At 41.7% G+C, this 14765-nt stretch overlaps 1 protein-coding gene across 1 annotated transcript in view; it reads right to left on the bottom strand.

Moving 5' to 3' along the window:
* The window catches only part of LOC117412539 (bis(5'-adenosyl)-triphosphatase-like), a 294642-nt gene that overhangs the window by 120215 nt on the left and 159662 nt on the right, over window positions 1-14765 (bottom strand). The window contains exon 4 of the mRNA XM_058988557.1: window positions 4011-4156. Coding sequence (XP_058844540.1) covers window positions 4011-4156 — 146 coding nt within the window. The remainder of the gene's footprint in view (window positions 1-4010; window positions 4157-14765) is intronic.

Here is a 14765-nt window from a genome sequence, read left to right on the forward strand (position 1 = left end):
ACATTTTTCAAAAAGGACAAAGGTACCCAATAATAAAAATGTGCTAATAGCAATTTGAAGTAATAAGCTTTGACACTATGGCTAGCAATTATATTGATCAGCCGTTTTGAAAATATATGCATTACTAACTGTAGTGTAAATGTGTCTTCTTATATACTGTAAGTGTTATATTATGGAGACTATTTTAATGTTCCAAAAAGTGACTCTGATTATCACTAATCTTGGACTACAAAATTTTACTTTAGGTAAGGCAGTCCAAGATTAGTGTTAATCTGGGTTTGTAATCAGGCTAAAATTCACCTGTTGGTGTTTTTAACATCAAATATATTAAACGTACAGTGGAATTATGTGTGCTAAAGAGAAGGTTGACATGTTTACAAGAAAAATACTTGAAAACTATCCAAATCTTTTTTTTTGTAGCATGGTGCTTTTTTGTTGCTTCCCAGGTAATGCTGCATCAGAACCCCATTTGAAACCCTGCACTGTAATTCTCACTTTCTGAGACATAATGATTTAAGTGGCAACCATCTACCCGGTCCTTGCACAGAATGTAGCTCCATACGTTTGCTGTGGTACTTCAAACATAGCACAAACAACAAAGTAGGATGATATTTTCAGTATGGTGTTGCTATCTTTATAGTGGCTCACAAAATAACCAACATTGTCATAGCTTACTATTGTATCTAATGCTAACACTGCATAAAACTAGAAGTTACCATGTGGTGGTTGGTTGTTTTGCCATTGTGTCATTTTAAGGCTGGTGGCATAATAATTAAAATGTAATCCTTGGGCAAATACAAAAAAAAACAAAAAAACAGGTTTGGTAATTAAAAAAAAATTTAATTAAATGGTGAACAATTTAGATTCAACACGATTCCTAGTCTATAAAAAAGTATAGAGTTGAACAAAATGATTACAGATACTGCACAAAATTCTATGTAAAGGCAAGCAAGCTATTTTAGTTTGTTTATGAAACAGCATTCTTGTGAATAATGGTAGCAAACCCCCAAGATGGCTGTGTGTGATTAATAGATGCACATATTACCACAGTCTGTGAAACCCACTTTTGCTCAGATGCTGTTAATGTTACAAGAATCAACATAGTGTGGTCAAACTCACACAGAGGGTTTGAATATGTGCTAGCAGATGGAAAAGAAGACTACAAAACAATGTGATTTGATGTTAAAACTTACAAAACATAATGACTCAAAACAAGAATGCATTTTTGTTCATTGGCCATGTGTGTTTTATGTTGCTTTCTCTATTCCTCCTTTAGCGCTTGGGACACACAATGGTGTCTTTTTCCATCATTGAACCCTGCCATGTAACACAATAAATACATTATGTACTTAATGGTTTCCTCGAGTAGACTTGGCAAGTACATGTTTCTGACCCGCATTGCCTTTTAACTCTAAAACTACCGGACATACAGTGCCTTGCGAAAGTATTCGGCCCCCTTGAACTTTGCGACCTTTTGCCACATTTCAGGCTTCAAACATAAAGATATGAAACTGTAATTTTTTGTGAAGAATCAACAACAAGTGGGACACAATCATGAAGTGGAACGAAATTTATTGGATATTTCAAACTTTTTTAACAAATAAAAAACTGAAAAATTGGGCGTGCAAAATTATTCAGCCCCCTTAAGTTAATACTTTGTAGCGCCACCTTTTGCTGCGATTACAGCTGTAAGTCGCTTGGGGTATGTCTCTATCAGTTTTGCACATCGAGAGACTGAAATTTTTGCCCATTCCTCCTTGCAAAACAGCTCGAGCTCAGTGAGGTTGGATGGAGAGCATTTGTGAACAGCAGTTTTCAGTTCTTTCCACAGATTCTCGATTGGATTCAGGTCTGGACTTTGACTTGGCCATTCTAACACCTGGATATGTTTATTTGTGAACCATTCCATTGTAGATTTTGCTTTATGTTTTGGATCATTGTCTTGTTGGAAGACAAATCTCCGTCCCAGTCTCAGGTCTTTTGCAGACTCCATCAGGTTTTCTTCCAGAATGGTCCTGTATTTGGCTCCATCCATCTTCCCATCAATTTTAACCATCTTCCCTGTCCCTGCTGAAGAAAAGCAGGCCCAAACCATGATGCTGCCACCACCATGTTTGACAGTGGGGATGGTGTGTTCAGGGTGATGAGCTGTGTTGCTTTTACGCCAAACATAACGTTTTGCATTGTTGCCAAAAAGTTCGATTTTGGTTTCATCTGACCAGAGCACCTTCTTCCACATGTTTGGTGTGTCTCCCAGGTGGCTTGTGGCAAACTGTAAACGACACTTTTTATGGATATCTTTAAGAAATGGCTTTCTTCTTGCCACTCTTCCATAAAGGCCAGATTTGTGCAGTATACGACTGATTGTTGTCCTATGGACAGAGTCTCCCACCTCAGCTGTAGATCTCTGCAGTTCATCCAGAGTGATCATGGGCCTCTTGGCTGCATCTCTGATCAGTCTTCTCCTTGTATGAGCTGAAAGTTTAGAGGGACGGCCAGGTCTTGGTAGATTTGCAGTGGTCTGATACTCCTTCCATTTCAATATTATCGCTTGCACAGTGCTCCTTGGGATGTTTAAAGCTTGGGAAATCTTTTTGTATCCAAATCCGGCTTTAAACTTCTCCACAACAGTATCTCGGACCTGCCTGGTGTGTTCCTTGTTCTTCATGATGCTCTCTGCGCTTTAAACGGACCTCTGAGACTATCACAGTGCAGGTGCATTTATACGGAGACTTGATTACACACAGGTGGATTCTATTTATCATCATTAGTCATTTAGGTCAACATTGGATCATTCAGAGATCCTCACTGAACTTCTGGAGAGAGTTTGCTGCACTGAAAGTAAAGGGGCTGAATAATTTTGCACGCCCAATTTTTCAGTTTTTTATTTGTTAAAAAAGTTTGAAATATCCAATAAATTTCGTTCCACTTCATGATTGTGTCCCACTTGTTGTTGATTCTTCACAAAAAATTACAGTTTCATATCTTTATGTTTGAAGCCTGAAATGTGGCAAAAGGTCGCAAAGTTCAAGGGGGCCGAATACTTTCGCAAGGCACTGTATATATATATATATCTAGAACTACTGGAGTGGTCTTTTTAACCACCATATTAAAATGTGTATAAAACTATTGTTGTGTCGCACGCTGTGAAACTGTTCTGTGTTATTGTTTGTTCTCCTTTAGGATTATGTTTGTGACCCCGTTTTTTGCAGCCTCATTGGTACACGTGAGGGACACCTGTTACAGCATGAGATTTGGGGGTGGTGCTGGAAGGGGTTATGATTGGTTGCATGGTTTAAAATTTTGCATGTTTACACAAATGCTGGGCTATAAAATGGGGTGGTTTTAATAGCTCAGAGCCAACTTTGGAGCAGTACAGAATTGCAGTGCCTGAGATTTGTTAGTTTGACTTTTATTTTATACAATGTTTTGTGTTTACTAGTCTTTTATTTTGTGCTTGAGTTCGACTCTGTTGGCGGTAATTTCTGTGTCTAGTCTTGCAAAAGCTGGTTTGATACACTATTGTTCCATAACATTATTTTTGTTTTTCAATATAATATAATGAAGCACAACAGAATTAAATTTTAAAAAAGTGGTTTATTAACATGTTCAAAAGCTCAAAGGACGGAACTTACTCTTCAAAGGATGGAACTTACAACTGTTTAAAACGTGGATTGTTCAACTGTTCAAAAGATGGAACATATAACTGTTCAATATGTGTTTAATATGCATATTTAGGAAAAGTAAAAAAGCACAGGTGTCTAGCTGCCAAATCAGTGGAGAAAAATACACTTAAAAACCATGATCGGTCAAAATGACCGTTCTGGTAGTTCTAGTGTTAAAACCGTTGTCAGCCAGCAAGAATCAGAAACTGGATTTAGTTGCATATGTATTTAGTTATACCCCTTCTAATTACCTTGTTGTGCTGTCTAACTTTGTTAAATGCTTTATCATTCCTTTGCAATAAACCATTCTCATATCTTCTTTAATAACATGTTTGAAGAAAATACCTGAATAGCAATAGTCAGTGAGGTGCCACAGAAGTGATTTTCAAGCACGCCTGACACTCTTTGGGTTGTCTGGAATAAGTCAGCCACCTCTTCTGGTCGAAGATCATGAAAACGCTCCACTAATCTGAGCGGGCACACCAACACATCTGAAATCAAGCTTGTTAAAGGAAAGACATGCAGTACAAAGCACTGGGAAACAAAGTATTTAAAGAAATAAAGAATATTGTGTATTTTCAATATTAAAATGTTTTTAATTGATCTAAACTGTGGCATGTCTGAATATCACCATGTGACAGTCTGGCTCGCAGTGGTGATGTGGATGACGTCACGGACCAGGAAGTAACTCAAACCAAACAGTGGATGGGCGGTTGAAGCTGAGTGTTAGTGCACTCAGCGTATTTAATAAACAAAACAAAAGATTTAAACAAAACACAAAACAAAAAGGCGCGAGGGCCAAACGAATAAACAAACAAACAAGTAAGTGTCGTGCTGGCTTATCCAGCACGTATTAGCAATTGTTTTTTTAAATATTATCCTTCTCTCCGCTCCCCGTACTCTCTACTCCAACACCCCAACATCAAGTGCAGAGAGCTGCAGGTTTATATACTCTGGCCGAGGGATTAACTAGTTGGTAATTATCTTATTATCCCCCGGCCAGAGTCTGCACGCGTTTGGTAAGGATGCATGACTGTCAGCTATTTAAGTAATCAGTAGCTGATCAGCCATGCATCCTCACGGGGTTTTTAAATAATAATAAAAGACGCGGCGCTTTTACCCGCGCCGCAAACAAAAATACAAATAATAATAAATAGGGGCGGGACACTCCGCCACACATGCCCCCCCTTGTGCGCAGCACACATGGCCCCAACGGCCACCTCCCCCCTCAGTCTTAAAGTCCCGGAAGAGGGGGAAGCAAGTTACTTCTGGGGGGTGGCCATGGTGGAATCTCTGGCACCCCCCCATTCTTCGTGGCCGGCAGTTCCCTCTTCCGGGGCTCCCGCCACACTCTATCCTGCCACGAAAGTGCGGCTGGGGAAGCTGGTCTCCTGACCTCTCCCCCCTTCTTCATGGCCGGCAGTTCCCCTCCGTGGGGCTCCGACCACATGATCTCCAGCCGCGAAAGTGCGGCTGGGGGAGCTGGTCTCCTGACCTCCCCCCCTTTCTTCATTTCTGGCAGCTCCCTTTCATGGAGCTCCGGCCATCGTGTAGCGACCCCAGGCGAAGCAGGATCCCTGGCGACCCCAGGCAAAGCCGGACCCTCGACGACCCCAGGCGAAGCAGGATCCCTGGCGACCCCAGGCGACGGCAGCAGCAGCGGACCCTCGGAAGGCGACGGCAGCAGCAGCGGACCCTCGGAAGGCGACGGCAGCAGCAGCGGACCCTCGGAAGGCGACGGCAGCAGCAGCGGACCCTCGGAAGGCGAACTCGGGAGGGGAGCCCCTGGCCATGGAGGCGGCAGCGGGAGCTCCACTTCTCCCTCGTACCCTGTGTCCTGTGGAGAACAAAAGGCAGCCCCAGGCGATGCAGAACAGCAATCCCCAGGCAATGGCGATGGTGGGAGGGGAAAGCCGTCCTCCCACAGCGGCTGAGACGGAACCAGCAGGTATTTACCCTCTGCTGGTGGAGCTGGGAGTGGCAAGCAGTCCTCCCACGGCGGCTGAGGCGGAACCAGCAGGTATTCATCCTCTGCTGGTGGCGGTGGGAGGGGCAAGCAGTCCTCCCACGACGGTTGAGGCAGAACCAGCAGGCATTCACCCTCTGCTGGTGGAGGTGGGAGGGGCAAGCAGTCCTCCCACGACGGTGGAGGCGGAACCAGCAGGCATTCACCCTCTGCTGGTGGAGGTGGGAGGGGCAAGCAGTCCTCCCACGACGGTGGATGTGGAACCAGCAGGCATTCACCCTCTGCTGGTGGAGGTGGCGGAGGCAGAGGCAGCTCTTGCTGCTCTGCTCCTGGTGATGGTGGAGACAGAAGCAGCTCCTGCTGCTCTGCTCCTGGTGGTGGTGGAGGCAGAGGCGATGGGGCGGATGCTGGCCACTCAGAGGGAGGCTGTGGCGGTGCTGGCTCCCTCTGCTGTGGCGGCTGGGCTGGTGTGTGCCGTGCTCCCTTCAGCAGCATAAATAGAGGCTGCTGGGGAACACCAGCATCCTGCCCTTCTCCCCCCCAGAAAAATTCAGGGGGTTGAGCCTGTAACTCCTCCCCTTCTGGCTCTTGGGACTGCAGCTTGGGTCCTAAGGCTGTGGAAGCGCAGACTTCCACCTCTTGGGCTATGGACGCACCGACTCCCCCCTCTTTGGGCTGTGGACGCACCGACTCCTCCCTCTTGGGCTGTGGACGCACCGACTCCTCCCTCTTGGGCTGTGGACGCACCGACTCCCCCCTCTTGGGCGTAGGACGTTCGGGCTCCTCCCACTCGGGCGTAGGACGTTCGGGCTCCTCCCACTCGGGCGTAGGACGTTCGGGCTCCTCCCACTCGGGCGTAGGACGTTCGGGCTCCTCCCACTCGGGCGTAGGACGTTCGGGCTCCTCCCACTCAGGCGTAGGACGTTCGGGCTCCTCCCACTCGGGCGTAGGATGTTCGGGCTCCTCCCCAGGCTGTGGAGGCGAAACCAGCAGGCATTCTCCCTCTGCTGGTGGAGACGGTAGCGATGGCTCCTCTCCCTCTGATGCTGGAGACGGTAGCGATGGCTCCTCTCCCTCTGATGCTGGAGACGGTAGCGATGGCTCCTCTCCCTCTGATGCTGGAGACGGTAGCGATGGCTCCTCTCCCTCTGGCGCTGGAGACGGCAGCGATGGCTCCTCTCCCTCTGATGCTGGAGACGGCAGCGATGGCTCCTCTCCCTCTGGCGCTGGAGACGGCAGCGATGGCTCCTCTCCCTCTGGCGCTGGAGACGGCAGCGATGGCTCCTCTCCCTCTGCTGGTGGAGACGGTAGCGATGGCTCCTCTCCCATTTGTGCTGGAGATGGCAGCAGCAGGGTCTCTCCCATATCCGCAGCCAGGTAGTTGAACACCATGGCTGCGATGTCTGGGAGGGAAGCTGGGTGGTGTTGCTGTTCCCAGGCCTCCCAGCGCTCCCCATCTCTTGCCCACAGGAGGTTGATCACTGCAGGGAGGGCTTCCTCATAATCCCTCCCCGGCTCCACCAGCCAGTCCCAGACTCCCTCAGAGGAGAGTGCATTCGTCCTCTTTGGAGGATGCAGGTCCTCCCTCACTGGACGCTCTGGCTCCTCTTTCTCCTGCCATGGAGGGGGTTGGTCGGGTGCTATGTGACCCACCTCCCCAACAGCGAAGCACCACTCCTCACCTTTCAAGCAGGTGGGGCAGACGTCCAGCATGGTTGAGCTACAGTGGGACCTGCGACCGGCCCCACGCTGCTGTAGCTGCTGCTTCCTCCGTCCGCTTCTTCCCATATTTTTTTTTTTTTTTTTTTTTCCCCAAAAAACACACAAAAACACTTTGAAAAAAAAAAAAAAACGAACAAAAAAACGAGCTTTTCTTTCCTGGTCCGGCTATTGGAGGCGTTTGTTTTGTCCCACGCAGGACACCATATGTGACAGTCTGGCTCGCAGTGGTGATGTGGATGACGTCACGGACCAGGAAGTAACTCAAACCAAACAGTGGATGGGCGGTTGAAGCTGAGTGTTAGTGCACTCAGCGTATTTAATAAACAAAACAAAAGATTTAAACAAAACACAAAACAAAAAGGCGCGAGGGCCAAACGAATAAACAAACAAACAAGTAAGTGTCGTGCTGGCTTATCCAGCACGTATTAGCAATTGTTTTTTTAAATATTATCCTTCTCTCCGCTCCCCGTACTCTCTACTCCAACACCCCAACATCAAGTGCAGAGAGCTGCAGGTTTATATACTCTGGCCGAGGGATTAACTAGTTGGTAATTATCTTATTATCCCCCGGCCAGAGTCTGCACGCGTTTGGTAAGGATGCATGACTGTCAGCTATTTAAGTAATCAGTAGCTGATCAGCCATGCATCCTCACGGGGTTTTTAAATAATAATAAAAGACGCGGCGCTTTTACCCGCGCCGCAAACAAAAATACAAATAATAATAAATAGGGGCGGGACACTCCGCCACACACCACCTTTGAAATTATTAAAATAAGTGTATTCTGTATCTTTAAGAGGAGGTTTATTCCTATTTGTATTATTTAAACAGTGTCAGAACTGAGATATGCTACTGCTCAGATCAATTTATTAGACTCCACAGATGTTATTTCCTTGTGCTTCCTACTCTCCATTAATAGTCAGAGATAGATTTGGTAATTTTTTTCATATTATTCCAATTTTGTAGATCTGCTTATATGGCAGGAATTTGTTTTTTCTATAAAGGAAAGCTATGATCAAAGAATATTAGACATTGATCTGTCTGTCAGGTCTTGCTTATTTTACAAACGTCATTTTGATGTTAAGAGTTACTGTGTGAAATTCCACTAACATATTTCAAATAGCATATTTCAACGAAGTATGAGAATATCTCCCTAAAGCCATCATCTGCCTCTTATGTTTTCTCTTCCTAGTTTTCTGAAGCAATAAAGCAGTGAGGGATCAACCAGTGTAGCCGCATGGCTGGTTCTGAAGCTGTTTATTTTTTATAGACTTCTGGGTCTATTGATGCTTTTGACAATGAATAAATACATGACACGTTACTGTACTTAAAGGATTCTATTGTGAATTTGCTTATTTTATTGTGTTATTATATACCTGTCTCTCTCTCTCTCTCTCTCTCTCTCTCTCTCTCTCTCTCTCTCTCTCTCTCTCTCTGTAGTCTTTCTTTTAATATGTACTTACTGTTTAAATCAAACTCACAAGACATTGACAGCTCCACATTTTAAGATGAATTACTGATCACACTTGGCTCTGGTGGCTGTGCATTATTCTTTTAAAAATGCAAAACGCCATTCCACCTGCTAAGATGTAACCCCTTTTCTCCAAATAAACTATATCAATGTTCAAGGGCAAGGTTTCTACCTTTACAGAGCAATTATCTTTTTTATCGAGAAACTTAGTTTTATGCTCCCAACACAAAACGCAAAAGGCAGTCATTTGTTTTGTATATGCACTGCTTTTCTATTCAGTATTGTAAAACAACTTAATTAAAGTTTAACACTAACATACTACAAATGGTCAAGTCTGCTTAACACACTCATATAAGGATTTGCCAGGGGTTGTAGTAAACTACCATTTGGTCAGCAAAACTCCATACAGATGTGCCTTATTTCAAAATACTTTTCTTCTTATTGTTTGTGGTTGCTTACACTGCAAATGTACGCCTGTCAGATTAAACTATCTTGGGAGTAAAGTTGTGCTGTAACATAGATACATAGATACAGTACCTTACCACTAACTGAATAGGGTTATTGCAACAAATGAAATTATGTTCTGCAAGTCTTCATGCAACGATGAGACCATACACATCGGATCACACTGAACAAACAACAGTAGAACGAACAGAGTCGTTATTCAGACTGAAATGCGAGTAGCATTTTCTCTTGGGGTTTATCTTATCGTATGATTGAAAAAATTCAATATGTGAACAGAAGGTACTGTACACCTTTAAAGTGGCAGGGGATTTCATCGTGCATGCAGCAGTGCGCTCTTAAAAAACTCACTGCATCACAACTTTATTTAAAAATCATGAAATGTGTATTCTTTAGCAGGTGGTGTGGAACAGGGGTGGCTCACATTTGACATTTTATTAGTAATCCAACTGCCAAATGCTTCTATTTCTCTCTGTCCCAAATGTAAGGAGATAACTGAGCAGACTGTTAAAAATATATATATATATATATATATATATATATATATATACAAAAACACATTTATAATTTAACTCTATTATTGTACACCTATGTTATATGTGTTTATTTCAAAGCAGATGAAATGTTAAGTGTTTTGCATCAATCCCACCTCAGCCACTGACTCATTGTGTGACCTTGAGCAAATCACTTAACCTCCTTGTGCTCCGTCTTTCGGGTGAGACGTAATTGTAAGTGACTCTGCAGCTCTTGCATAGTTCACACATCCTAGTATCTGTAAGTCGCCTTGGATAAAGGCGTCTGCTAAATAAACAAATAATAATAATATTATGCCTGTTGATGAGGTAGCACATTTTGCAATTACACATGCAGTTATATTGGTTAAATTCTGTTTGTTATGTAATGTGTAATTGTGTAGCAAATAAAGTTAATACTGATATACTAAAATGAAAATGAATAGCAGGCCTGTTGCTCAGAGAACATTAGAAGGAACGAATACCACCCTTGAAATGCCATCACAGAACAGCAAGACATGAAGGGACCTACATAGTCTCCCTGTTAAAACGGGGATTGTAATCTGGATTGTTCAATGCTAATATGCACTGAAGAGATCCATCCTCTACTGTACGATGCAGACTCTATGTTAGTTATATTTCAAATGTCCTAAAGGAGTGTGGTATAGTATACTGTAGGAATAACAGAAAAAATGGAATTGATATAATTGAAATGTATATGATTTCTTATAATAATAATAATAATAATAATAATAATAATAATAATAATAATAATATTTAAGTAAGAAAAATCTACTAAAAAACTATAGTATTAGTTATTGGTAAAATAAAATGCTGTTGTACTGTAGACCAAGGGAAAAGAATGCAGTTGTCTAAAGGCTTCACAGTCATTATTTACCTCCCCCCAACCCGTCATCGACCATGAGCCACAGTGAAAAGGTTGTGCATTTCAGAATACCAAATCTATTTTGTGGGCTACACTGTATTAAAAAGGATCATTGCATATGAATACAAAGCTTAACTGCTACAAGTATATCTCTGGACTGCACAGAAAAGCCCCACAGAGATAACACAAATTATCAGACTATCAAGAGTTTTGATAAAGGAGAGATACACCCATTTGAATTGGAAATGTCTATAAGGTGTAGATAAGAATTACTCTTTCATTTCAATGCAAGTAAATCGATATACATCTGGGACTTAGATAAGTATCTTCCTACAAGATAAGAACTACTTTATGAACGTCATTCATCCTGTGGAGAGGCATTTAAATGAGCTTGCATTAACACAAACCAATCTTTTAAACACAAAACCTTTTGTAAACCAATGGTTTAGATACACATCATGCAGACCCTGAATACTGAATATGTTTAAACCTCATGGATTGTCTCAGTCAATAAGTTTCAGATTGGGTGGTCATTATCCTTCAGGTCTTAAAACTCATTTTAAAGCAGCCTAAGCCATCAACACCCAAATATAACACCAAAACACATCATAATCATGTCCATACAATAGCCTAATATCCCCCACAGTGGTCATTACTTGTAGATAAATGGCCTTGTCTGTTGTCAAGGTATTTGTCTTCGGCTTGTGACATCTAATGCCACTCTCAGTTATCTAGCAAGTAATGACCACTGCATTGGACGCTCATACATACATTTGAATGAGTTAAAATTGGACACAGTAAACTTGTTCAATGTAAAACCAATTTTTTGATACATGATGACTGGGGATGCACAAAAGTGGTCACTTTTGCCACAGATACAAAAAAAAGTATTTATGTTAATAAATCTATAAAAAAAAAAAAAAAAAAAAATTCTATAAACCTTTCTTTAGTCATGATAATTCGTATCTTGATGAGCATTTGAATCATAACAAATGCAGTATAGTACAATATAAGGTTTCACCTTTTGAAGAGAAACTCTATTCAAGACAGGAATACTGACGTTTGTCACAATACTTGAAAGACAGAACTGTGAAGAACCTCTTTCTGAAAGAAGTTAAGAATTGTCACATTTTACTGATAAAATTTAAGTCTGTCACCCAAGCTGTCATTGGCACTGCTAATAGAAAAGAAATGAAAAGAAAACCTATCAACAGTCTGTATACATTATTATAAACGCGGTGGCATTTCAGTGGCAGGAATCGGATGTCTCACATTCACAGCAAGGGAAAAAATGAAACATCAAAATCCAATGTCAACTTTACTGACAGCAAGTTAGCAACTTTCATTGTGTGCCTCTGAAATAAGAAATGCCATTTCATTAAAAAAAATGTAAACCTAGTTGTCTTCTGAAACTTTCAAATGGTTTATTTTCAGACATGTAAGTGAGAGTGGTCCTTCTGGGGAACTTTTAAAAGGTGCATTGCTATGCAATAGACCATGATGTACTACCTGAAGATTGATTAGCACCCAAACTGAGATCTGGGGCTCTAAATCATCATTCAACATCAATTAACATTTTACATGCACCTTTAAAAGAATAGTATACTGCATTATCTGCAAGAAACACAAAAACTCTACATTGGGGAAACTAAAATGCATTTAGCAGGCCGCTTCGTGGAACATTTAAGCATCATTAGACTCAACACAACTACATTTCCAGTAGCCCGACATTTCACTAATAATAATCACACTGCTGAAGACGTCACCATCTGTAGGATCAGTCGGTGCTTATGGTGCAAATGCTGCTCAGAACCAAAGGGAGCACGAGTTTACCTTCACAAAATGTATTCTTTATATGGATTTAAAATGCAAGCAAAGGGTAAATTCAGGCACAAGCAACAATATATAAATATAAACCTAGGAGTATTCCTGGCAGTAGCTGGTCATCTAACACATGTGCACACCTTTGTTGTGTATGGAAAACAGAGATAACAAATAAATATCATGCCAAAATGTCTGCCTCTGAACAAAATAGTATCTGTAGAGGATAATGACATGCCTGTGTTCTCAGCACCATGTCTATCTTGCAGTCACATCTTTCACTGCAGTCACAAATAGTGACACACATGATCTACTTGCTTTTTCTTCAAGGGCACTGCACTAGCAAAATCAGATTTACAGTTGTTTTGCCCTTTTCCTGTTGCTCTTAAAGTTGGTAAGGGCTTGACGAAGCTGAAACATTTGGTCTGATTTGAAGATTAGGGTCAAACTGCTCTCTTGTGTTATGAAATATATATATGGACTGCTTATGTGTTCAAGAATCTATTTCCAGCAACAAATCATTCTACGGGACATTGTGCAGTACAGAATGCAGGTCACCTTAGAGAGATATCATTGTAGTACAGGGAGCGAGAACTACAAATCCCAGAGGGTTTTTAATTTCTGAAACTTTACAAATGCAGAAAAATTACATTTGCCCAGTGATAAAAATATGTAGTCATACTGTAATACACAGTATACCGTACTTTATATTTATTATAACATTCAAATAGAAGACTCCTCCACTGAAAAGCATACCCACAGAAAATTTCTAAAAGAATACATTACATTATACGTAAGTGATATCTGCAGGGCACACATAGTGTCCTAGGAGATAAGTCTTCCTAGTGGATAAAATGTTATACCAGCCCGAGAGATTGTTGTCTAAGGTACATTGAATGCACCCCGTCGTTACAGCCATTATTTGTCAAGAGTTTTTTAAAATCAGTTGTGCTGACTGACTTCAAACAAATCAGTCAATTGGAACATGGCAGCTGCTGTTGCTATGCTATCAATGAATGTTTATCCCAACTGTACCATATATTTTTATCGCAGGATAACATGATTTGGACTCCCAGTGAAAGTAATGGCAGTGTGATTGCTCTTGCTATAGAATGTAGAACCATTTTGATTAAATGCAAACACCTGCTGTCCAACATTAAATAAAAAGCCAAAGACATGGCTTGCATCAGACCCGCATACTGTATCTACAGGATTACTGTTTATCTTGTTTTCAGTTTCACTGCCTTGGGTAATAAGATCAACAGGGAAAGAGAGCCACTTGCAGTTTAATTGTGTGTTAAGCAACCATGCTCCTAAAGAAACCAATTAACAATTTACCAGATAGGTAAAATGTACAGGAACAGGTACATGTTACATGTTACATATGCTATACAATTCGATACTATATGGCAGTGAAAAAAAAAAAAACATAAATTCATAACACATTAAGACCTGTAGTAACTGTACAAGTTCTTTTCCAAGGCTTGGCTTGTCAGTGGCAGAAGTGATTTTTTCACAATATTCATTATTATTATTTATTTCTTAGCAGACACCCTTATCCAGGACGACTTACCATTGTTACAAGATATCACATTATTTTTACATACAATTACCCATTTATACAGTTGGGTTTTTACTGGAGCAATCTAGGTAAAGTACCTTGCTCAAGGGTACAGCAGCAGTGTCCCCCACCTGGGATTCAACCCACAACCCTCTAGTCAAGAGTCCAGAGCCCTAAACACTACTCCACACTGCTGCCCCATTCCTGCAATGATACCAACACAGTAGTAGTTTCCACAATAGAACAGGTCATATAAATGAAAGGGACACCTAGGCATACACTGGTGTTCTCAATTTCTTCAAGAGATATCAAGGCCTTTTAAAATAAAAGGGCATTACGTAACATACTATGTGTTGAATTTCGGTTTGCTTCTGCAATGCACTGGAAATACTTTGTTTATACTGCTTGCGACTTAACATTGATATGTTTCCCAAATTGATGGAAGCTCTATTAATATTAAATTAACCACACCAGGCAAAAAAGAAAGGCTGGGGTTTCGTGACCCCAGAGTTCAAAAGCAACTGGCAATCACAGAAAAATAAAATCAAAAGTCTGCAGACAATGAGTCATGTAATAACATCACTTGGGTTTTGTATGGATGAGAAAAATCTTGATTTAATCTGTGGTTCAAGATTCTGGACATGTGTGCCAAAATGTTTGCCTGTCTTGCACAAATTAAGCCTATTTACCATAGTAGGTCA

The sequence above is a fragment of the Acipenser ruthenus genome, chromosome 16, assembly GCF_902713425.1.
Source record: "Acipenser ruthenus chromosome 16, fAciRut3.2 maternal haplotype, whole genome shotgun sequence".
NCBI classification, from domain to species: Eukaryota; Metazoa; Chordata; class Actinopteri; order Acipenseriformes; family Acipenseridae; genus Acipenser; species Acipenser ruthenus.